The sequence below is a fragment of the Poromitra crassiceps genome, assembly GCF_964638095.1.
Source record: "Poromitra crassiceps genome assembly, chromosome: 19".
NCBI lineage: Eukaryota > Metazoa > Chordata > Actinopteri > Beryciformes > Melamphaidae > Poromitra > Poromitra crassiceps.
Genome location: NC_139646.1, coordinates 375,001 through 389,938, shown reverse-complemented (window position 1 = coordinate 389,938; position 14,938 = coordinate 375,001). Strand labels below are relative to the sequence as shown.

Here is a 14,938-nt window from a genome sequence, read left to right as displayed (position 1 = left end):
GAGCCTGTTTGTATGTCCTCGTCGTCGGGATCAACAGTCAACTGAGCTTCCCTGAAAAATGCACAGGTGGGAAGTTGCATTAGTGTGAATAGGAATATGTGTATGTTTACATACAGTATGTGTGTATTACTTGAATGTGTATACGGTATGCGTGTGTGCAAATAGGTGTCCAGTATCATCAGGGGGGACCAAAGTCTTTGGCCTGAGGAGATGGTACGGTGTGTTGCATTTGTTTTGGTGTGTGTGTGTGTGTGTGTGTGTGTGTGTGTGTGTGTGTGTGTGTGTGTAAGGGAAAGGGACGGCTGTCCGCTGGTCCAAGTCACCGCTATGAAAGTAGTTGGATTGTCCCAAAAAAGAAGCTCAGTCACAAGTATTGTCCAAGCGCACCCTCTGTAAGAGCACCCTCTGTAAGAGCACCCTCTGTAAGAGGGTGTTGTAAAGTAGGGATTGTGAGTGTTCAGCACCCCTCTTCCCCACCGCCCCTCTGTGAAAGGGTAACACTGACTGGGGGGGGGGGGGCTCCACCCCCACCCTTTCCCTCATCTCCATCTACGCCACCCCTCCATGTTTGTCCACGAGGCGGGGTGAAGGTTGTGGGCAGGGATGTTAGCTTTCGGCCCACCGTGACAGACCTCGACTGGGCTCCTCCTCCTCTCCTGCTCCCCCCCTGTCTGCCCAGGCTCCACGGGGGCTAGATGGGTCCCTCGTTGTGGGCGCTGTGGTTGCTCCTGCTGAGGCCCACACAGTTCTGCTGCTGGCTGAGCAGGTGGGAGGTCTCGTTGGCCACGGCGAGAGCCACGGCGGAGGTGGTGCTTGTGGTGGTGGCCACGGCGGGCTGCTCCACGCCGTCGTGGAGCTCCGTCAGCGTGAGCTCGATCTTGGTGAACTCGCTGTCCGTGGACTGGGGCGTCTTGTCCATGCGCGACGCCATCAGGGCATTCTGGTACTGTTGGCGTGTCACCTGGGATACAGCGAGGGACAGGCAGGGAGCTGTGATTAGGACAAAGGTCATGTCACATACAGTAGAGCAGTGGTTCTCAAACTGGAGGTTGGGACCATTCAGGGATTCGCAAGACAATGTTGGGGGGTTGTGAGATGGTTTACGGGCAGTGGTTCTCAAACTATTTCCACGACAAGCACCCCTAAACTGACACAAATTAGACCACAGACCCCCATTTGATGAAATTTTGTCCCAGGGTCTCCCATCTGATCTGATCTGATATTTTTGCTTTTACAGTAGATGTTTTATTACTGAACATGTATGAAACCCATGACCAAAATTGTCATACATTCAGTCATTGTGTTAGTTATGGATGGAATTATAGTGAAAATAAATTATTCTCCTTTTTGCCGGAGACCCCCAATGTGAGAACCACTGGTTTAGGGGATAGGAGAAAAAACATTTTCAATGTTATTATATTGAAACAATACACAATAGAATTATTGCATAAGTTGTCAGATTTTCTGTGACCTTCAGCCCCTTTTTTGTTGTGAAACACTGAATCGTTTTCAGGATGAAAAAGTGTTCACCACCATGTGTGTGTGTGTGTGAGTGCGTGTGTGTGTGTGTGTGTGTGTGTGATGGCATATGCAGCCTGTGATGGGGGTTGCAGGTAGGCATCACTTTGTTTTAAGGGTCACGAGGGACAACGTTTGAGCAGTCCCCTATGTCCCCTACATATGGGCTTATTTGCACATTTTATTTATTTTTGCAATTCTTCATCGAAAGTCAGTATTGTATCCCAGTTTTCCCTACCACTGAAGTGTGGTGGTCACCCTACCTTACAAAGCAAAAAAATCAATCAATCAATCAATCAAACAAACAAACAAACAAACGTTGACTTTTAGTGTCCCACGATTGTCTAAAATGCTGTAATTCTTGGACCTTTTGGCATGGTAAAAAAAATGGAAAATGGTCAAATTTAAAGGAACTGTTATTTAGGACAAAATATTGGCTATCAGCAGCTTCATTACAAAAATATTAGTACTGGCATCTGTGTTCAAAAACCTATATTGTTCACATACACATCCTATATCGGTCACTCATACACATGAGAGCTTTGGTGCTCACCTGTGTGTGTGTTCTCACCTTGATATACTGCAGGTCTGAGCTGGCTCTGACAGAGTAGTCGGGGACGTAGATCTGCAGAAAGGCGTTGAGCTGGTTGTTGCTGCTGCCCAGGGTGGGAGTGATGGCGTCTATACGATCACCCCTGTTCACAGAGTCTGAGTGGTTCAGTCCAAATGGCCGCGGAGGAGACTTATTCTCTGTAAGGAGAGGAGCAGAAAAAAAACATTAAATATGGAAGAGGTTCACCAAGTCCATACTATAGAGTCTATAGATGTTAGTCCATACTATAGACTAACATTTGTATCTCAATTCACGCACACAATATTTGCTTGTCTTATTTGTTTATACAAAGGATGTCTAAGAGAAATACAAGACGTCAATGAGACCTAGTGCATTACAATGTTGAGATGGCACTGATTTCTGATTAGTACTGGCATTTAAAGTTTGTCTCAGTGAAAAATAAAAGTTTTCTCGTGTATTTTTTTGTCTCCCACTGGTCTGTCCATCCATCAGACTGTAATGTCCCAAATGTCCCAATGTCAATTCACTGATTTGTCCGTCCATCAGCCTGTAATGTCCCAAATGTCTCAATGTCAATTCCCAGAGCAATTCCCACATTTGGTGTATAACGTAACTTTTTGCAAAAGAGCTCTAGACTCAGTTTCTGTATATGACATGTCTGCTCTGGTTCTCTTTGCAGTCTGTCCACAGTACCCATTTCTGTGGATCCGCCTGTAGGAGGCGCTGTGTCGCTCTGTGTATCTGCCTGTAGGAGCTGCTTTGTCAGCTGGTGATGTTAAAGACAGGGCAGTGGTGCAATGCGTCTCCTCCATCGGGAATCTAACCAACAGTCTACCTGTCAGGTAGAGACAGTGACACAGCCACTCATCCTGGTGAGTTATGAAGTGTTGGGACTTTAGCTTCTGATTTCTACACACTGACAACACAGAGCATAAAGAGTGAGACAGGTGGGATTTGAACCAGTGAGCTGAGCTAGAGTCAGAGGACTGACTTTCCTCCTTCATCAGCTTATTTCTATCAGTGTTCAAACTACTGATGATGATAAAGAAGGATCACTGGTGCAGCTTATAATATGAACACTTCTTAAGCCATTGTCTGAGGCTGGGATTGAACCAACAACCTTCACACACCATCCAGATGTTTATCTGAGTGAGCTATAACCCACTTTCGCTTGTAATCTTTTTCATGTCGTAGCTTTAAACCTTGATCTGTGACTTGAAGTAGGTTTGACATGAAGGAGATGAGAGATAAATATGAGCGTGTGATTTGAAAAAGAAAGTTGCGCTTCACAATTAGGATTTTCTGACTTAAGCGCATCAAAATCTTCAGGAAAGTATCCTGTAGTCTTTGATATGTCACCTGGACCAGATCTTTCCAGGTACTAAATTGGCTGGGATCCAGTAGATCTGGATGCTGATTGATCTGTGTGAAGCCACCAAACAGGTTTCCTCAAGTCAGGGAGTGGATCATGGGTGTGTGTGGTGAACATTGTTCAGAGGGCACAACGAGAAAAGCTCTGTTCCATCTGTGCGCTTCTGTCAGCTGTTTTTACTCTGATGGTTTTGGCTGCAGTTTAGATCTCCTTATCAGTGTCTCATCTTGCTGCTGATTCCTCTGATTCATGGACCATGTGCTAAACGGAGCAACTGCTGGTTACACTTCAAGCCTTGGCAAGTGGCACACCCATCAAAGTCTGAGGACCAGAGGGAGATGTTTCAAGGGTGTAGTTGATGTGCAGATGATTGAATAGCAAATGATGACAAGGGTTTAAATAAACAGCAAAGCAGGACATCAATTTAACTAAACAAAGGTCATCTAATTGAGAGGCAAAGTGACCGCCTACTTCCTGCTTCAGCACTGTACCAGAGATTTTCATCCGCCATTTATTTTCCCATACACATTTAGTAAAATGCGTATAAAAATAGTTTTACTATACGTAGCCATCCGAGCATTGCAGGCCTGAAGGTCGGAGGTATTGAGACGCGTATCAGTTTGTACGCCGACGATGTAATATTATACCTACATAATTCAGCAGAAGCGATCCCCCCTCTTCTAAGATTAATCACTTCCTTCGGTAAGCTGTCCGGGTACACAATTAACTGGACAAAGAGTGACTTTATGCCTCTCTCTGATGTCTTCACTCCCGCTTTCCTAGAAAATCTCCCATTCAAACTGGCTAAGGATCATCTCACCTATCTGGGCCTAACCATACCCAGGGATCCTAAACTAATATTTAAGTTGAATTTTGGTGATTTTGTCTCAAGATTTAAACAATGTATATTGGAAGTGAAACAATGTATCTTTCACTTCCCAGGTTTCTCTATCTGTGTCAAAACCTTCCTATCTTCCTTACATCTGCTTTTTTCAAAGAACTGGACTCCATAATTCTGTCCTACATCTGGAATTACAAGAACCATAGAATTTCGAAAATTTATTTGCAAAAACCCAAGTCTGAAGGGGGGCTGGCCTTACCAGTGTTTAGGCATTACTATTGGGCTGCCAATGTTAGGCTGGCTTTACACGGTGAAACTTGCATGCAACTTTAGTTGCATGAAACTTAGGTGAAACCAAGTTGCAAATGAATTGCATGGTATAAATCCTTCTGCAACTCACTTGAAACTTCTGTGAAACTCAGCCGCGACAGTTGCAAAGCTCTCAACTTTGTGGAACTAGTTTCATGCAACAGCCAATCAAAATGCTGATAACCAGTCAGCTGATCACGTAGGCTCTGGCTGTCTGAATAAGTGTGCAGTCTCAACAAACACACACAAGTACATGCCATGGCAGGACGGGACAGGCAGCGAAAATGCTCCAAATAAAACCGAAGACGGTCTCTTGAAAAACCGATACAACACCTCCGAGTCCGAATTGATATTTTCCAGCGAGAAAACGATATGAAATATGATACAAAGATGCAGAATGACAATTCTCACTTGAAGAAAGAAGAAAACGATACAATAGATGAAAAATGACCAATCTAGCTAGCTAGTTTTGCTGGAAGAAACTGCCAAGTTGCACGAGACTTGATTATTTTTGAATTGCTTTGTGTAACTAGAGAGGGGGGGGGGATGTTGCTAGAGAGGCCCGGGACTCTACAAAATTTAAGTTTTGTTATGAAAAACTCTGTCAGAATTCTAAATCAAGTTAGGAGTGTTTTGAGTCTACCAGACGTTTCTGTCCACACACCAATTTGTCTTGATCACTCTTTTCTACCTTCACGGTCAGACAGAACTTTCCATGCCTGGAGTGAGAAGGGGCTGGTCTCCATCAGAGATCTGTATATTGATGGTCATTTTGCATCCTTTGATCAACTAAAGAGGAGGTTTGAGTTGCCTGGCACGCACTGGCTCAGATACCTGCAAATCAGAGATTATGTTCGATCCAAGATTAGTGCCTTTGAAACGCTCCCAAACGCGCATGCTTTTTTCAACATTTTACTGAGCCCTCCTCACACCAACATCTCATCTCTAGATTTGTATGTCTGTTTGATAACTGCAACACAGCCTCTACTGACAGCATTAGAGAAGTGTGGCAGGGGGAACTTGGTGTTGATTTATCTGACATTATTTGGGAAAGGAGTCTGTCTGTGGTACAACTCTGCTCAGTTAATAGCAGACACCAGCTGATCTAGTTTAAAGTCGTTCACCATTTGCACGATTCTAAGCATAAGTTTCACAGGATCTACCCTTCCGTCTCACCACTGTGTGACAGGTGTCAGGTGTCAGAGGGCACTCTGCCTCATGCCTTCTGGTTCTGCCCTTCACTGACAGGATTCTGGGCCAAAATATTTGACTGGTACTCTAAGGCCTTTTTATTTTTCATAAAATATGGGATTCATTTATTGCATTCTTGGAATCAAATCCTGCATTTACTAAGTGAGGCTGCACACTTTATTTTCTTTTTCTTTTGTTTGTTGGTTTGTTTTGTGTGTGTGTGTGTGTGTGTGTGTGTGTGTGTGTGTGTGTGTGTGTGTGTGTGTGTGTGTGTGTTTTCTTTCTTTGTTTCTTTCTTTGTACGATTTCAGTTTGGGATTTGTCACTATTGTTTCTGTATGTAATGATGGCTCAGGGGAGGGTGGGAGGGGAGGGAAGGGAAGCATTGTTTGTTTCTGCAATTTAAAATTCAATAAAAATATGTGATACAAAAAAAAAGCTTTACTTGGTCCCAAATCATTCCTAGTATACATATGGGGCCCTATCGTCCCACTGGCCTTAAATTAGCGCTTAGCGCCAGGCGCAGCCCATATTAGTGGGCGTGGACCGGTGCAGTCCCTATTTTCGTGTTGGCGCTACATGCGGCCTTAAGCATTATAACCATGCCTTTTAAGCGTAGAATTATTCACAACGTGCTCATTGGAGAAGGGCAGTAAACGAATGACAAACTCCCTTTCATGTTCCAATTCCACGGAGCGATCCAGTCCGGTCAGAAAAGCCCGACCAAAGCGCTCTGAGCTCCCCCCTCCCTCTTTCATCCCCGTCTGTTTCCATATATATTATTCCATATTATTATGCTTCTCAAACAACTCCCACTGCAGTTTAAATACAGCAAGCATGTAAATACGCTACACTATAGCAAGATCAAAGGGAAAAGAATGTTCTAAACGCATCGGCTAGAAAAATATAGCCTATCCCTGGATGTCATGATGAGATTAGATTGGTGAAAGTTTGGGCAGAATGATATCGTTTTCTCTCGCTACCTTTTCTTCTCCCCCACTGCACAGGTAGGATGATGCAAAAGCCTCTGAATGACAGGGGCTCAACTATAACAACTTTTTTTCATCTGTCATTGTGCCTGTCTGACACGCGAGAGGGAGTGAGAGAGAGAGAGGGGGAGAGAGAGTGACTGTGCGTAATTACGCACAGTAATATCCCCGGCGCACTGAATAAGGCCTGGTTTTGAAAAGCCCTAAGTGCTAAATTAACGCCAGGGGGGAAGATAGCGTTAGGTATTTAAGGCCGAAACGCCCATTCTGGCCTATTCTGACACTGCGCCACGCCTCTTCGGCGTAAAGCGCATTTCGGGGCCTAAAAACATGATGCTATCTTCCCGAGTCAGGCGCAAAGAGCGTTTTTTTGCGTTTAGCGCCAGTTTAGCGCCTAAGGCCAGTGGAAAGATAGGGCCTATGCTGTTTAAATAATCTGCTTACAGTGATCAATACTCCGCTTACAGTGATCATTTTGGGCCTTGTCCCACCTGAGAACAATGGAAAAAATGTTTAAAACGGGAGTATTTTTTTTTTTTTTTTACTGACAAACTTCCAAAAATGAGCCCACGAGATACAGCAGCGATACTCGGTGCATGTCTGTCTGTATTTGGAGATTGTATTTGTGTTTCTTCCTCTTCCCCCCTTCCCCCACTACTCTAAAGCATAGTACACATTCTACTCCAAAGCATGGCACCCACTCTATCCCCTCCAATATTTCGCCACTATTTAAAGCATGGCACCCATGCTCTTAGTATTTCGCCACTATTCAAAGCATGGCACCCACTCTTCCCTAAAGCAAGGCACCCATAAGCTCTATATGTGAACATGTGCTTATTTGGCAAAAGGACTCACTACTAAAGGCTTGCAGCCAATTAAATTAGGCATAGTTTGGTTGCTAAGAAATTGACATATGTCCGTTTGCAAGATGTGCGTCTATATGGGCACACACTTTCACACTTTCGTCTCATCTCTACTGCTCCAATCTCCTCAGCAGTAATCTGACATCTATCAGTGTACATAACCGCAATCATTGATCCATATTGTTCTTTTGTCCTCTTTATTGTGCTGCTCTCTGCAGTCTGTAAATGTGCACTGATAGTAATCATTATCACTGATATGTATGTGCACACTGTGTATTTGTACATATTTGTGTTACTTTATACACATGGTAACACAGTCACCACCTGTTCTCACTCAATATCAGCGCAGGTTCTTGCTGTGACATATGGAAACCTAAATCTATCCGAGTGTTTGAGTGAGGGTGTAATGAGTCTGTGGTCTCCAGTGAGGGTGTGAGCCTCATAGGTAATGAGTCTGTGGTCTCCAGTGATGCTGCTCGCCACCAAATAGAAGACTTGTTCTTTTTTCTTTTTTTAATTAAAGGCAGATTATCTTTTCCACTTGGTAAAGAAGCCTAGTGAAAATCACACACAACAAAGTGGAAAAGACTTGGCTACGCTAATGCTACTACGCAGACTGGAATGTATGTAATCCCACATTTTAGTGTTGTGTGTGTGAGTGAGAGAGAGAGAGTGAGAGACAGAGAGCGTGTGTGTGTGTGTGTGAGAGAGAGAGAGAGAGAAAGAGAGAGAGAGCGAGAGAGAGAGAGAGCGTGTGTGTGTGTGTGTGTGTGTGTGTGTGTGTGTGTGTGTGTGTGTGTGTGTGTGTGTGTGTGTGTGTGTGTGTGTGTGTGTGTGTGTGTGTGTGGACGTAGCACAGTAGGCCAAAGACCTGGCATGTGAACTTTTGCAGATTAGTACTCCACTTTGTAGGGGCCAGAGGGGCCAGGTCAATACAGAATACTGTGATGTGTTGAGAATACACACATAATGCATCTATAATATACACACAGGCGCACACTCAAGCACACATGCCCACACACACACATGCACACATACGCACACGCGCGCGCGCGCGCGCGCGCGCACGCACACACACACACACACACACACACACACACACACACACACACACATAAACACACACACGCATGCACGCACACACGCACACACACACACACACACACACACACACACACACACACACACACACACACACACACACTGCACGTGCGACAGACGGGGTGAAATACATGTTAAAGGGTAATTATGGTATTTTTCAACCTGGACCCTATTTTCCTAACTTTTTGTATCTAAGTGACTAATCGGAACAATTTTTGAAATAAGTCCAGTATTGAGCAAGATCGCAGCCGGGCGGACAGCCGCGAAACGGACTGCAATGTAATCAGACAGGGCCCACACACCGTCCATGTACATCCAGTAAAAGTGCTTGTTTTTGCCAATGACAGGCTCAGATTGTTCTTATAAGTGTGTGACAACATGGAAACAAGATACTGTAATTGAACACTTTTCTTTACTTTTGCTTGATCCGCTCTGTTTGCTGTTGTGTCGCCAAGTCTCACTCAGGAGAAGTCTAGCTTCAAGTCTCGCGAGAGTTGAGTTGCGTTGTTTCAGGAAGCTACCACTATAAAGAAGCTAGAAGCTACGTTGTCTGTACTCCAACACAACAAATTCCTCTTCCGCCAATTCTCAGTCACGTTTCCACCGTTGCCTTCCTCCAAAAAGTCAACTCTTCTCCTGAGCGAGACTTGGCTACACACAACACACCCGATCAAGGGTCAAGGAATGTGTTCAATTGATCTCGTTAGCATGTTGCACTCACGAGGGAGGTACGGTGGTGCCGTGGTAAGCACTATCGCCTCACAGCTCGAAGGTCGTGGGTTCGATTCCCACCTGGGACGATGTGAACGCTGAAGGAATGCGTGCCCGTCCGCATGTCCTCGAGTGCCCACCGCCCGGGTGGGGTCGTCAAAAGGGCCTTTCTGTGTGGAGTTTGCATGTTCTCCCCGTGCCTCCCGGGGGTTTCCTTCATATAGGAACCCCCTTCACAAAAACATGCAATATCCTGGTTGCTAATGTGGTTCCTCCTCTGGTCGTTAAGGGCGCCTGGTCAGAGGGAGGGGAACTGGTTGGAATAGCGTGAACCTCCCACGTGCTATGTCCTACCGGTGAAGCTTCCTCTGTCAGGTGAAAAGAAGCAGCTGGCTAACTGCCCATGTCTCGGAGGAAGCATGGAGCCAGTCTTGGGTCTCCCCAGATCGGCAGAGGATGGAGTAGCAACCAGGATTGAGAAATCAAGCGAGCACTAATGGGGGATAAAATGGGATAAAAAAATCGGGGAAAAAAAGAAAAGAAAAAGCATGTTGCACTCACTTAGGGAGTGTGTCCATCTAGCTTCTTTTTCTAAGCTCCAGCATCTTTTTTCAGTTGTTTGCAATGAGGAGAGAGCGTATGAGGAGAGAGCGTATGCAGGCGCACACGGACGTCCACAGAAAGTGCGCTGCGCCCAGCGTCTATTTTCAGAGCGCTCCGGCGTTTTTGTGTACATTGCAGTCCGTTTCGCAGCTGCCCGGCTGTCATCTACTAATGTAGATGACATGAACTGTCATCTAGCGCAATACTGGACCCATTTTCAAAATTCTTCCCAATTAGTCACTTAGACCCAAAAAGTTGGGAAGATATGGTCCAGGTTGAAAAATACCAAACCTGCCCTTTAAAGGTGCATGCAGAGAGAGAGAGAAGGTACAGTATTTGTTCAAGTGTCGATGCATTTCCGGGTACATGTGGGTGTGTTTGTGTTCATGGCAGCATGTCCATTTGTGTGTGTGTGTGTGTGTGTGTGTGTGTGTGTGTGTGTCTGTGTGTGTGTGTGTGTGTGTGTGTGTGTGTGTATGTGTGTGTGTGTGTGTGTGTGTGTGTGTGTGTGTGTGTGTGTATGTGTGTGTGTGTGTGTGTGTGTGTATGTGTGTGTGTGTGTGTGTGTGTGTAGGTGTGTGTGTGTGTGTGTGTGTGTGTGTGTGTATGTGTGTGTGTGTGTGTGTATGTGTGTGTGTGTGTACATGTGCGTGTGTGTGTTTGTGTTTGTGTGTGTGTGTGTGTGTGTGTGTGTGTGTGTGTTTGTGTGTGTGTGTATTCTGTATACACGTGTACAGTACATCTAGCAGCCCGAGTGTGCATGTGAACATAAGTGTATGTGTCTTTGTATGTGCGCACAGTGGTGTCCAGCAGGGGGCCGTAACTGTATAGGTCTTGTTTATGTAGTCAGAGGGTTAAAGGTTAGAGGGGAGGAGCCTGGGTCCATTCTGGGGCCTCCAGTGTCCAACACCATTCACCCACTTGACTAATGGCCACGGCCAAGAGGGTGTGAAAAATCTAAATCTGTGTCTGTCCATTTCTTCTCCATTGTGTTCTTCACTCTTCTCATGCAGACATAAACACACACGTACACACACACACACACACACACACACACACACACACACACACACACACACAGACATAAACACACACGTACACACGCACATTTGCATGCAGGCAGAAACACACAGATGGGGTAGTTTTCACCCACACTTTGAAAACCAGCTTGGTCACAAAGTGACACAAAACCAAAGTCAACCGTCAAACGGATGGGGAGGAACAAATGATGTTTAGAAAAGTACAAAAATTGCAGTTATGAATGTTAATAGCATACAGGTTAAAAAAAAATAACACATGTAATGTATCAACACATTACAAAAACCGCCGTGTTACATCAATGTGAGCTCTGAGTGACACGAGTTAAACGACACAAACATGTCGTTTTCAAACTTTCATGGCGAATCGGGGATGGGATGATATTACTACTGTATTAGATGAGATGAGTGGTGGATGATATTAGTAGTGTATACCATGGTCTGGGTGAATACTCGATTCTGATTGGCTGCAAGGTGTCCATTATTTTGTGATAATGTACAGTGATAATGTACACATAGCTAAATGGTCTGTTCACCGTTCATATCAATGCGCCATAGTTTCAAGAGAGCTGTTTGAGCTCTATACCCCCGTTAAGGGTTAATATGACAATTTTGGAAGTTGAGAAAAAAATTGAGTCGGTCAAAGTAAGTATTTAAATCACCCCTGTGTGCTCAGTTTATCAAAAATAACTCTTATTTAGAATTTTGATTTTCGTTTCGGAGATTTCTAAACCTCGCGTCACCAGGCTCTTCTCGGCGAGAAAGAGGAGACTTCCCTCGGCTCGTGCACGAGCAGGGGCGAGCTTTGACAGAGAGAGAGAGAGAGAGAGAGAGAGAGAGAGAGAGAGAGACAGCTGCTCTGTGTCACTTCCTGAAACTCTTCGCTCTTAAATGTTAATATACTTGACCAATACGTATCTATCATACAAAATCAAGCAAGCGGCCAAACGGTAATGTCTTCATTTAATGTAGAACGCAAAACATCGTTAAACCCGCATTCCTGTGATAAAGTTCACGTTTGAGTCGGCTTTAAAACGGAGAGTGGTGGAGGTGGGAGGGACTATTTTATTTCGTGGAAGACTGATTTACAGTATGAATAACAGACATTTAGCCATTTAGATTGCTTTATTTATTACACATGGAAATATAAATGACTGGTCTTATTGTTTTGTTGGCAAGTGACCATGGTATAAGCGGGTTAATGCACTTCGAGGTGTACATTATCACTTTTTAAGGGACTTCGCGGAGGCAACCATCCTCGGCTTCGCCTCGGACGGTTCACGCCTCTCGCGTCGTCCCTTAAAAAGTGATAATGTACACCTCGTCGTGCATTAACCCTTACTTATTAGATGAGAGGAGTGGTGGATGGTGATATTTTGTATTAGATGAGATGAGTGGTGGATGCATAGAGAAAGAAAAGTCTACTGTACCTGGAGATCCTGCTAATGATTCAGCCCTACTGACCACAAACGTACGAGACAGGGACAGAGGGACTTGGGGTAGAGAGGAGAAGGGAAAGAAGAAGAAAATGTTCACTTAAAGTGAGGAACTGAAGAAAATACATAAATAATAACAGCTCTAATGTTGCAGTGAAGCATCTTAAACAGGTGTGAAGACTATTCACCCCTTTTTAGGGGCAAATGGAGTCGAGTTACCTGTAAACTGCCATTTACATCCCTCCTCTCTCCTTCTCACCAATACACCATGCTACAACTTGAATAGAATGCAGCATTGTAAAGTATTGATTGCTGAAAGCCTATACAATGAGACCTATCAACCTATTGCCACAGGGGCATTACTCTACTTTTTCACCAGTAGGTGTCTCTCAGATCCCACCAGCCAAGAGAAGCAGAATACTTCAGAATAGCTCTATAGTTTATGAATGAACTGAGGAGAAGTGATCACCATCGGGGCTTGATTTGCTGTGTGGGTCCTTGTGGGGTAGACGTCCTAAAAACTTTATGGGCTAAATTCAGGCTATCCTGAAGGGGAACCAAACCTGACCTGTCCTCTGCTGCCATGGTAACACAGGGGAACCAAACCAGACCTGTCCTCTGCTGGCATGGTAACACAGGGGAACCAAACCGGACCTGTCCTCTGCTGGCATGGTAACACAGGGGAACCAAACCGGACCTGTCCTCTGCTGCCATGGTAACACAGGGGAACCAAACCAGACCTGTCCTCTGCTGGCATGGTAACACAGGGGAACCAAACCGGACCTGTCCTCTGCTGCCATGGTAACACAGGGGAACCAAACCAGACCTGTCCTCTGCTGGCATGGTAACACAGGGGAACCAAACCTGACCTGTCCTCTGCTGCCATGGTAACACAGGGGAACTAAACCAGACCTGTCCTCTGCTGGCATGGTAACACAGGGGAACCAAACCGGACCTGTCCTCTGCTGGCATGGTAACACAGGGGAACCAAACCTGACCTGTCCTCTGCTGGCATGGTAACACAGGGCAACCAAACCAGACCTGTCCTCTGCTGGCATGGTAACACAGGCAGCCTACTTACTAACCCAGATCAGCCGTGGGAAGAATAATGTGAAGGCAGACAATCTGGGTTAGGCCAGCCCATGTGGCACTGTCCTGAGGGGAGCCAGCTTCCACACACGGGTACAGTTCAACAGGTGCCCTATGCTCTGTGAGCAGGGCCGATTTTACACTTCATGGGCCCTGGGGCTATTCATCTCTGCAGGGCCCCCCCCTCAAGCGAAAGGGAGTGTTGGCGGCCGGCGGGAAAAATTTGAGTGTTTTTTTTAACCTTTTTTAGCCGTATTTAAAGGAATATCTCATTTTAAATCAACATTAGGATTATACTGTTGTGATGTCATTATTCAGTATCTTCTCCTTTTCTCACTAACTTTCATGTCACCACCTGCTCTCCTGTCAGCATTCTAACTTACAAACACAAACTGTAGGTTTAGCCATCATGTTCTTTCATAAACAGCCTGATTGGAAAGAAAGCATTGCCACTGAGATGTCACAACAAGCACTTTTATTATTATTATTTAGTATTTATTATTGCTGTTATGCTGTAAAAAAAAAAAAAAAAAAAATTGGGCCCCTTGATGTCCCGGGCCCCGGGGCTTCAGCCCCGGTAAGCCCGTTGGTAAAATCGGCCCTGTCTGTGAGCCCTCTCTGTATGGAAACCCCTCTGCTCTGTGAGCCCTCTCTGTATGGAAACCCCTCTGCTCTGTGAGCCCTCTCTGTATGGAAACCCTGCACAGTGTAAAAATAATAATTTAAGCTTCACATTGTGACCGTCACCATCTTTTTTTTCTCTCCTTTATTTTTGTTTTGAGACAGAGCTGCAGTGCGGCCTGCTCTTGGAATGTGTGTGCATGAGCACCCATGCGCATGTTTGGCCTACATTGTAGGCCAAACATTGAAAATATGTCTTCCAACCATTGCTTCCAACTAGGAAAAGGAGACGAGGCCGTTTTCTCGAGTGATTCTGGTGGAAAACAAAAACTTGATATTGATTCAGAATCATGAAAAACCCCTAGTCTGGCCTAACCCTAACCCCTAGTTTGACCTAACCCTAACCCCTAGTTTGACCTAACCCTAACCCCTAGTTTAACCTAACCCTAACCCCTAGTTTGACCTAACCCTAACCCCTAGTCTGGCCTAACCCTAACCCCTAGTTTAACCTAACCCTAACCCCTAGTTTAACCTAACCCTAACCCCTAGTTTGACCTAATCCTAACCCTAACCCCTAGTTTGACCTAACCCTAACCCCTAGTTTGACTTAAAGGAGAATTTAAATTAATTTTTTTACCTGGAGCCCTCTCCTCACATTAATTATTATCTGACGACTCACCCAG

At 45.1% G+C, this 14,938-nt stretch overlaps 1 protein-coding gene across 1 annotated transcript in view; it reads right to left on the bottom strand.

The window, feature by feature from the left end:
* Window positions 1-653: 653 nt before the first annotated feature.
* The window catches only part of cnnm2b (cyclin and CBS domain divalent metal cation transport mediator 2b), an 88,140-nt gene continuing 73,855 nt past the window's right edge, over window positions 654-14,938 (bottom strand). Inside the window, exons 6-8 of the mRNA XM_083655688.1 lie at window positions 12,540-12,602; window positions 2,090-2,268; window positions 654-961 (exon numbers count right to left, since the gene is read on the bottom strand). Of these exons, the coding sequence (XP_083511814.1) occupies window positions 692-961; window positions 2,090-2,268; window positions 12,540-12,602 (512 nt within the window). The 3' untranslated portion in view covers window positions 654-691. The remainder of the gene's footprint in view (window positions 962-2,089; window positions 2,269-12,539; window positions 12,603-14,938) is intronic.